Source organism: Argopecten irradians, chromosome 3 (genome assembly GCF_041381155.1).
Source record: "Argopecten irradians isolate NY chromosome 3, Ai_NY, whole genome shotgun sequence".
NCBI lineage: Eukaryota > Metazoa > Mollusca > Bivalvia > Pectinida > Pectinidae > Argopecten > Argopecten irradians.
Window position 1 is genome coordinate 54,283,069 of NC_091136.1, and position 11,167 is coordinate 54,294,235.

At 34.4% G+C, this 11,167-nt stretch overlaps 1 protein-coding gene across 1 annotated transcript in view; it reads right to left on the minus strand.

Moving 5' to 3' along the window:
- Positions 1–10,587, minus strand: part of LOC138319085 (ribosome quality control complex subunit NEMF-like) — a 30,227-nt gene extending 19,640 nt beyond the window's left edge. The window contains exons 1-9 of the mRNA XM_069261997.1: positions 10,437–10,587; positions 8,194–8,262; positions 7,673–7,775; positions 7,348–7,473; positions 6,020–6,165; positions 3,941–4,008; positions 3,369–3,458; positions 3,010–3,083; positions 2,744–2,811 (exon numbers count right to left, since the gene is read on the minus strand). Coding sequence (XP_069118098.1) covers positions 2,744–2,811; positions 3,010–3,083; positions 3,369–3,458; positions 3,941–4,008; positions 6,020–6,165; positions 7,348–7,473; positions 7,673–7,775; positions 8,194–8,262; positions 10,437–10,492 — 800 coding nt within the window. The 5' untranslated portion in view covers positions 10,493–10,587. The remainder of the gene's footprint in view (positions 1–2,743; positions 2,812–3,009; positions 3,084–3,368; positions 3,459–3,940; positions 4,009–6,019; positions 6,166–7,347; positions 7,474–7,672; positions 7,776–8,193; positions 8,263–10,436) is intronic.
- Positions 10,588–11,167: the final 580 nt, after the last annotated feature.

Sequence of the window (11,167 nt, forward strand, 5' to 3'; positions counted from 1 at the left end):
CGTCATAATTCATGACGTCATTTGCTAAGAGACAAGATATAAACATTCAATGAGGAAGAATACAAATAATACAATGTCGGATTAAATAAAAGACAAGACATGAAAATATAAAAATATTTCCGGTGCTCGTAGTAAATACCGTAAAAACTTGTGTAATTTGCGCACTTTTTCTGTGCAAAAATAAAATTTGAAGTTGGGGGTGCGCAAATTATATTGATAGAGGAGATTTAAAAATTTTACGGGGGAAAAATCTGTCCATTCTGAGGGACTGACGATCTATGAATGTTGAGGTACCGCTCTGTGTATGGTAGCCATTTTATATGATAAAAGGTATTAAAGATTGTAAAAACAATGCCTCACCTATTAAAGTGGATTATCTAAGGCTAATTAAAGTGTTAAGTTATGATCACATTGTCTTGTTTCCATTTGCCCTGAGAATTCAATGGCGACTGACTGAGAGCATGGCTTCTACTGACAGCAAGAGATGTATACCCTGTGCACCTCGTAGTATAATGGGACAGCCACAATCAGTGACTTTGGCCGGGTCAATCTAGTTTACCTGTATTTTTTAGGGGAGAGAGACTGTAGAGAAAGTCTGTAGAGAGTGTGTGTGTGTGTGTGTGTATACACAAACATACGTATACCCCAGCTGCAGGCCGTGTGCAAAAAGTCAAAACACACGTGGGATTTATAAGATGCCTAAACTGACCTATATTTAGGACTTTCAATAAGTGGTTTGCAATTTTATTACTGCAGAATTAACAAGCTACAAGGTTAGTGACATATTCAACCGTATTGATAAATATAATTAGCCATCAGCTTTGCACATGAAACCTTACGTAGGGCCCAGCTGTAGGCCGTGTGCAAAAAGTCAAAACACACGTGGAATTTATAAGATGCCTAAACTGACCTATAATTAGGACTTTCAATAAGTGGTTTGCAATTTTATTACTGCAGAATTAACAAGCTACAAGGTTAGTGACATATTCAACCGTATTGATAAATATTATTAGCCATCAGCTTGGATCTGGTACCGTACAGGTAGTGAGTTTACTCGCAATGTGATTGTTACGTATCCGCTAGTCGATTGTTGTTGATTGTTAATGATCTCAAACACACTAATTACTTATTGTGACAATTTTAAACAAATAGATTCAAATCTTTTTAAATGTTCCTGATTACTATTCATGTGTAATATCTCAAAACATTGACATGTGCACGGAGTACGGCGGACCGGACCGCCGATGTTTTAGACATCTGCAAGATATTTTAGTTTCAGGTTAAGGTGGCCAATAAAAGAAAACAAACACGATGCGGTTTTAATATGTTATTTTTTCTTAATACAACACTTCTTTGTGCAAGTTGTCAAGCATTTTAGGGGAATATTTTGCATTGAAATTGTCACCTTCATACATCGATTTTGGGACTCCCTGGACATCGTTTTATATACTGATAGTAGATTTTTTTCAGCATTTTCAGCCCTAAAAAATACCTGCGCAAATTACACTGGTGCGCAAATTATACAAGTTTTTACGGTACGAAGACATGAAAATAGGTAGTGATCGTATGAGAAAAGTTCTAAATAGTACTGTTTTAATTAATAGTAAACGACAACCTAAAAATCTGAAACGAATCCTAACTTGTTCTAAATTCGGAAGTTCATCTTATGGTTGTGTTTCTAAGTGTCACACTCCTCGTTGCGGGATTTGTAAGTACATTGTAGAAGGAAGTGAGATAACATTAACAACTGGTTTTAATTTCAAAGTAAAAAAGAATATGAATTGTAGATCTAGTAACATAATATATGTAATGATTTGTGGTAAATGCTCCGAATTTTATGTCGGTCAAACGGGTACTGAATTACGTACAAGAATGACAGTGCACAGACAGCAAATACGTACTGATCATTTACGATTTTTACCTGTAAGTAAACATATACATGAATGTTCTAAAGGAGAGTTCAAAATTTTCCCTTTATATCAGATGAATGATGCGGATGTTGTCAAACGCGAGGCTAAGGAAGCTGAATTAATCAGACTTCTAAAACCTAGTTTGAACAGTGCTCATTCAAACTGAACTATTTTTGTTGTATGTAACATTATAGTTGAATGTTGACTTGATGGTACTTTTATTCGGAAGCAGTATAATATATGTAGATGTAGCTCATTCGGTTAATGGCTCTGTCTTTTGCTCAGCACATGGCGTGTTCGAATCCTACCGAGCACCGGAAATATTTTTATATTTTCATGTGTTGTCTTTTATTTAATCCGACATTGTATTATTTGTATTCTTCCTCATTGAATGTTTATATCTTGTCTCTTAGCAAATGACGTCATGAATTATGACGTCATAATACGTCTTCAATAAACAGTCTGAAGAGCTCCCTTGAATGGGGCGAAAGCGCTCACTAGTCAGTCGTTATTGTTTTTATTTCTTATATATATATATATATATATATATATATACACATGATTAAACACCAATTATTGTTCTTATGATGAATGTCTTTATGCTCTGTTGGCAGTGGAGCATCTTTAATAAATATATATCTGAAAATGTATGTTCATTTTTATGATGAGATGCCTTGTCCCGAATTAATGCAAAAATTTCTTTTCTTCTTTGATAATGCTTAGTAAAAGAAAAACTTTCAAGAACTGCTTGATCAATGTCTCCTAAGAAATAATCCTATACTAACCAATAGAGTATATTTCAGTCATTAGACATCAGTGAATGTCATACTTACGTGAGAAGTTCATGACTCTCTCCCTCTTTCACTGTAACCTTTTTCTCTTTCTTCTGAACAATTATACCCTGTAAACAGATTATATACTAGCATGTTAACCATATGGAATTAGAACTGTTTATAAGACACAATTACCCTTGTCTCCAAATGAAATCTGAAAAGTAGTGGCAACATAGGATGTGACAGGATGTGATAGACATGGGGTTAAACAAAATGTCGAAGTTCATAGAAGGAGCACAATAGAAAATGACAACATAAATACACACCTTGCATGGCTCATTTTTCAGCAAATCAAAGAGCATCTCAGCTTCTTCCACAGCAATGCGCAGCTTTTGTATATCTGTTCAAAAAATGAAAAACATTTAAAATACACATCAATGGTAATCCAATGAATGAATTTAATATAAATAAATTATTGATCAACATGTTTTGTTGAAATATTTTAATATTGTAAAGGTACATATCACATTGACATTGGCCAAGAAAAAATACCAATTTTTGATTAACATGAAGATGTTGTCTAACAACACTCTCTGAAAATGACTTTCGTAATAAGACAATCATCCAGATATCATCAGGCTTCTGGTATTGTTTTAACATAACATAAAGAGTGTGTAAATGTTACCATGTTGGACACTAAAGTGTTTTCCAATCTTTGCATACTCAGGAACACCAGCCACCAGTAAACTGTGGTCAACAATAGCAGGACCATAGTCTGAAATACAACAATTTAAAGTTTACCTTACATGATTTAAGAACCACTGTGTGAAACAAAAGTAATGTACAATCAATCTACATGTAAATGTATATATGCATAATATCATTGAACAGTAGAAATGGCTTTTTCAGGTCTTAACAGAATAATCCCATGGCCATCCCAGTGAAAAACCAAATCTATCTGCCAGCCTTTGGTTTGTTTTGGAGGTATTAAAAATAAATTCCAATATAAATGAAGAAACAGAAAAGACACTTCAGCAATAAGGAGATAATTGTTTTTACTGGAATAGACCTCAATTGAAATCTTCAGATATTTTATGTAATATTTAACATCAAGAAGCATTTTTGTCATGATTATGGTTTTCAATAGATTATTGAAGAAATGAAAACGCGTCAAAAATTTCGGCCAGTTACAGCACATATAAATTTAACATTAAGAAGCATTTATCAATTACTGATATGTTTGGTTTGTTATCATACCTAATTGGGATACAAGGATCTTTTTCAATGAATCTCCTTCTTTTGCACCAGCAAGTAGTTCCATTAACCTCAAAATGAAATATAATAAATCATAATCATAGTGTTCAAACATTGAAATAAAATAAACTAGGTTTCTCAACAGGAAAGAATTGTCTGCACATAAAAATTGTCACTATCTAAAAGCAAAGCTTTAACAAGAGATCCCAGAGGGATTTTGGCGCCCACCATAGAATGATCTATGTCTGACAAAGGAAAGAGGGATCTTTTCTCTGCTTTTCAAACTTTTACTACATATTACTACATATGAAATTTGAGAAGGATCCTTTGAGTACTTTCTGATATAACAGTAACAAACTTCAACTATCAAAAAACAAGATGGCTACCTGTCGGCCATCTTCTTGACCGATCTGAATATGCAATATGCACACCTAAGGTCCTAGAGGAACATAGATATAAAATTTTAGACAGAACATTTCAGTACTTTCTGAGAAAAAATGGTAATAATTTTAAATTAAGCTTCAACTATCAAAATCCAAGATGGCGGCCTGTCTGCCATCTTATTCACCTTTCTGTCCGAAAATGTGATATGCACACAACTAGACCCCTAGGTGAACCTGCACATACACTTTTACACAGATCCCTTCAGTACTTTCTGAGAAATAGGTAACAAAATTCAATTGTAAAAATCAAAGATCGCGTCCTGTCGCCCATCTTGTTCATCGATCGGTACCAAAATGCAATATTCATAACCAGGGACCTAGGGGACCATGCATATGAAATTTGAGACAGATCCCTTCAGTACTTTTGAGAAATAGCGGTAACAAACTTCAATTGTCAAAATCCAAGATGGCAGCCTGTCGCCCATCTGGTTGATCAATCAGTCCCAAAATGCAATATGCACAACTAGGGTCCTAGGGGAACATATATGCGAAATTTGAGAAGTATCCCTTACAGCACTTTCCGAGAAATAGCGGTAACAAACTTTAATTGTCAAAATCCAAGATGGTGGCCTGTCGGCAATTTTGTGGACCGATTGGTCCCAAAATACAATATGCACAACTACGGGAACCTACAGGTGAAAATTTGTGAAGAATCCCTTCAGCACTTTCTGAGAAAGAGCGGTAACAAACTTTAATTGTCAAAATCCAAGATGGCAGCCTGTCGGCCATCTTGTTGATCGATCAGTCCCAAAATGAAATATGCACAACTAGGGTCTTAGGGGAACCTATATGCGAAATTTGAGAAGCATCCCTTCAGCACTTTCCGAGAATTAGCGATAACAAACTTTAATTGTCAAAATCCAAGATAGCGGCCTGTCAGTCATCTTGTAGACCGATCGGTCCCAAAATGCAATATGCATAACTAGGGCCCTAGGGGACCATGCACATGAATTTTGAGACAGATCCCTTCAGTACTTTTTGAGAAATAGCGGTAATAAACTTCAATTGTCAAAATCAAAGATGGCGGCCTGTCGGCCATCTTGTCGACCGATTGGTCCCAAAATACAATATGCACAATTAGGGGAACCTACAGGTGAAATTTGAGAAGATCCCTTCAGCACTTTCTGAGAAATAGCGGTAACAAACTTTAATTGTCAAAATCAAAGATGGCTGCCTGGCGGCCATTTTGTTGACTGATTGGTACCAAAATGCAATATGCACAACTAGGGCCCTAGGGGAACCTACATATGAAATTTGAGAAAGATCCCTTCAGTCATTTCTGAGAAATAGCGGTAACAAAAATTGTTAACGGATGGAAGGACGAACCACGGACGAAAAGCGATTTGAATAGCCCACCATCTGATGATGGCTAAAAATTAAGAAGCTTTTTGGGTACCATTTTGACTTTTATTTTGCCTTATTATCCATTGCCTTAAAATTTGTTTCACTATATACCTGTCAACAGTTTTTTTCTATTATCATCAGATATTGAAACATATCTTTCCTAGTCATAGCTATGGTACTTTGTGAATATATTCCTTAATATCATACGTATTAAGTCTTCTTGGAATACCACAGTAAAAATAGTCTAGATAAGGTGTATTTTCATATAAATCACAAAGCATTTGGTTCCACTCACTTTTCGTCTGTAGGAACCACGTGTGTTTTAGTGGAGGTGATTGGATACTTCTCACGGACAGCAAACCTTACATCCTGGCTCTGATCTGTGCGTGGGCGTAAAATGTTGAGGATGGTGAACTCATAATCTGTCAGTACAACATTTCCCTGCAAGATCATAAAGAAATTGAGGTTTGATTTGAACACATTTCAGAGTAAACTTTGATTAAATGGAATTGAGCACAGGTTTTTCAACTGATGCAAGGACTTCCTTCATAATTAGGCAACATATATTGGTTAATGTTTGGAATTTCTCGTTGATACATGCACATAAATCTTTAATTAAGTATGAATGTTTTTACTTAATACTCTAACCCATTATGTTTATAATTTACTGGCTTTATAAAACACAAATTATGCACTCTTTGTTCATAAACATCACTTCCTTATCTTAAAGGGACAATTCACTGAGGCAAATTCTTTTAGATAACAAAGAAGCAAAATATGGCATAAATGTATTGTTCTACATTTCTTATGAAACATTTAACACAGTATATTGACAAATTCCACGTCATTGTTAGGTATTTTAATTGATACCATTGTTATTACAAATCGTTGATCAATACGATTAAGCAGGTACAGTATGTTCTCTGTACCCATACCCGAGCCAAAGTCACACACGTTAAACAAATGAACTAAATAACCACTGAGGAGGTAATAAAATAATTTCTATGCAAGACAATTCACCTAATAAGGTAAAGCACTTCTGTCAGAGAGATTTGAGCAGTTCTAGACAAAAGTTGCATTACTCTACGAGCAAGGGACAGGGTTCGGCAAACAAGATGTTCGACCACAATGTGCAATGGCGGACAGCGAGGGAGTTTGAAAGTTTCACACGCATTTCACCACCACTGGCTTTTCTAGCATATCACAGTAAAACCGACTGATCTAATTTCCATTAGAACTGGGTTTTTTTTTATATATGTACAAATTTTAATGTTCTCTTAGATTGAATTGTCCTTTTAATTAATCCTCCTTTGAAACACTTAAAATAATCTTTGAAACATTTAAAATCATATCTTTGTCTCAATTCGCAACACCACTTCATAAATTGCTCTCTGTCCGAATGCATTTGAAATCAATCCTTTGTACCCTGTGTACTATATATAATTACTGTGAAATGTTATATACTGGTATATACTACGAAACAATCCCAGTTACTGCTGTAGGAAAATCCCTGACTCTACAGTAAATGCAACAAATAGATTATTTAAGACAGAGACAAATTTTCTTCAGACATGATAAATGTTCAAGAATTTGAGACATAGTGGTTTGATTAAGATTACTCACTCTGTCGTACAGTTCGAGGATGACGTGGTACGCAGCATCACCAGATCCAAACTGTAGGTTGACGATTCTGTCTACACCAAGCTGTGAGACAGACTCCAGACGCCGACCTTTGATATGTTTTCTCAGCTGAATACATAAAACATCAGTAACATTAAAATATTCATCAAAAGGACAGGGAGAAAACAGAAACATTTAAATGAAACTAAATACACATGTACCTTTTAATTGAATAATTGGAATTCTGAATATTACATAAAATAACATAGACCTGATTTATTTCTCAGTTTCTCTGGAATGTAGTTTCTGACTTTGTCCAATTTTTTACCTTCATGGAGAAGCCTGAAGGAGCCATATTCTTTGGCCAATCAAACTCTGTACAGTGAATTCTGATGCCGGACTCTATGAGTATAACAGCCTTTTCCTCTGGCCTGAAATGTAAAATCAATATCATTTCAATATTTTAAATGCCTTTTCTAACTTTCATTTCTAAAAGTACAGATCTTACTTAGTACATCTGAATTTGGTATTCTTGTGCTAGAACCTATAAGTTATCTGACACCATACTGCAGTAAAACATCGTTATAACAAATCTCTGGGAACCAATGCAATGTAATTACAAACATGTTTTACTGTATATGATCACTAGGAAAATAAATAAAACTATGAATATTGGGCTAGCGCTCTGATATTTGAAAATTAAGGGGCTTTTAATGTCTGATCTCTAAGGAAAGAGTGCATTTTTAACGCTATGTAGAAAGATTTTAAGTAATATCTACTGATTTTTCAAGTAACTATGATATGAAAAATAATACAACCAAATTATATGGGTAAAAGTCCATAACTTACCGTCCTAATTTGATGAGGTAGGTTTTGTTGTCAACATCATACACATTTACAACTCGCATTCCATAAAACCTACATCATAAAACAATGATTTACAATAAATTAAGTTTACCATAATAATTGAGACACAATATATATATAATAACTTGAACGTCAAAACTGATCTGTCAGACTCCTGATATAAAGTCAGAGATGAAAGCGATTGACAAAGATTTATTGGCATTTGAACACAACTACAATTTGTATATGATCATTTCCAGGGCTCTAAAATATCATTTTTTTAGACTTGTCCATTTAAGCAAGTGATTTTAAAATGCACATGTCCAACAACCAAATGCACTTGTCCAAACTAAAACACAAACTTGCAGAGAAAACTTCTATGTTTGCATATATAATGTCATATTACATGAACTATCTAAATATATTAATTTTACTCTTAAAAACTTAGTGAGTTGTCTTTATTATTATGATTTGTTCATTGATTATTGCACTTTACTTGTGACTTATAACTCAAGTTGCAAAGGTAAATGATCCTTTCTCATCAAATACATCAGGTAATTTTCTTTCTCCTTCGTCGCTGAAGCCATATTTTGTCAAAACCACTCTCCAATATAAACAGTATTACAGGGGTTTCAATATCAGGCGGTACCCGGTACTTTTTGCTGGTTAAACCTAGCTGTGGTCACCTGATTTGAGCTAAATTACATTATCGGTAGATAGCATACAGATGATATAGCAAATACCCCCTGAAATTGCAATTGTACCTCCTCTCCTAAAAGATAATGAAACCCCTAAGTATATATCATTCAGCACTTACAATAGAGCGACCCTTACAAACGCAATAGTGATCCAAATTTTCTTGATCAGAACACATCTGACTTTTACCTAAAGTACCAGTAACGTACCCGGCCCCTAGGAAATCATTTTAGGCCTATAGTTCAATCCATCTCTTTGAAGTCATACTTTATTGAAAAAACGATTTTTTATCTTTTCTTGCATTTCTGAAAAAAAATGATGTCAACTAAAAATCACTTGTCTATATAAGCGGGCAAGTCACCAAAATATGTACTTGTCTGATAGAGATTTATACTTGTACTGACAAGTCTGATTTCCCTTGATAAACATGTTGTATAAAGAAAAATTTAAGAAATTAATGTCTTTTTCTGGGCTTCATGATAGTCATATGTCAACGGCATATAAAACATATACAAGTATTAATTACAAAATTAATTTTTTTGACACATTAACAACACCAGCATCTATCTGTACATGTGTACACTGATAGTGAATTAGCTGTAAATATATAAACATGCAATTTTCAGTTACTTTTTAGATAATAATATTCATCTATTTAATGGGAATAATTCAAGTACCACCCGATACCAGTGCGAGACTATATTGTTTCTATTGGTGATGGAATGACGTCAAAAGATGCTACCCCGCGTTAACGTCATTTAAGCAGAAAGATTACAAATAGTTATGTTCCATAACTTCCATCACCACTGGAGAACTAGTACGTCCCACACAAACATTATCAGATATCACATAATATATGAATTAGTCCCATGATGACACAAGAAAGTATTGTAAACCAACTTCCAAAATTCATATGTGTACCATGTATTTATGATTTTTTTAAATTTTTTTTACATCAATAAGTATATAGGGATAGCTATGTTATATATGGTGTTTATTGACTCAAGACCTAAACTTACATAAATGGGCGATAATCGATTACAACAACAAATATTTTAGAATAATTAATTACATATATTCATATACATGTCCTGATGACAAAATATCTAACTTCGTTAAGAGTGATGAAACAAATCAAAATGTCTACATAAGGCTCCATTTTAAGAATGGGATAAGGGAATATGAAATGAAAAGTGAAATTGATAGCAATATTTCGACTCTCAATATTTTGTTCGTAGATGACTGACCAACAGAAAGGCCATGGTGGACTGACCAAAGGATGTGGTCTATATTTTGTCTTAAAATAACTTTAACTTAAAATATTTAAATTGACTATTATATTATTAAAAACATAAAAAAATATTACATAAGTCAATAGTCGTTAAAAACATACAAAAAATATTACATAAGTCAATAGTCGATCAATACATCTTTACACACAATGATTGGTGATTTAAATTAGTAAATTTTTATTTCACGTGATACACGACATGTCATCCTAGATATGACCGTATTTGACACACTATAAAAACATTTCGTGTCAAACAAACCTTTGTAACTCTTTTATCCCGACAGCTATGTCGATAGTACTAAACCGTGACTTCATCTTGAATCTGTTGGGGTCTGTTTACGGGAAAATACGGTGACGAAATGGTGGTCACGTCATGAGGGTTTCACAATAACCTTTCCTGTTACAAAAATAAACTGATCTGTGACAATCAAGCGCTTAGTGCTATATATAGCTAAAAACGCACAGACTACCATGAACAACATTTTACTTTCGCGCCAATTTATAAAAAACCGGGTGGAGGTGATTTCGTGTACGCCGTCCCCGATACCGTACCCGATCCCCGTACCAGGAATTATGTTTATTACATATTACTCGACAATAAAACAAGCTACGATAATAATTGTGGTACGGTTAGATTTGGAATCCAATTTTACATCACTGTGTCAAATATCAACGCACAATATTCTTTATTTTTCTCATAATTGCAAATATTCGTTTTTCAAGAGGTGATTTCTTGTACGCCGCAATCAAGGACGTATATGTGAAGGATAAGTCACACTGAGTTTTGGGCAAAGACAGCGCAGGCGCTTTTGTGTTTGTGCACTGACCGTGACGTTGGGCGACGACTGATTTCCTGTGATATCCGCCGCCGCAGCCTTTGATGTAGCATGGGGGTGCGAGGGTTACCGTCTTACTTTCTGAAGCGTGCTGTCATTTCATGAGCGGTCGTATTTTTTTAACGATAGTTTAAGACATTTCTTCTAAATCTTC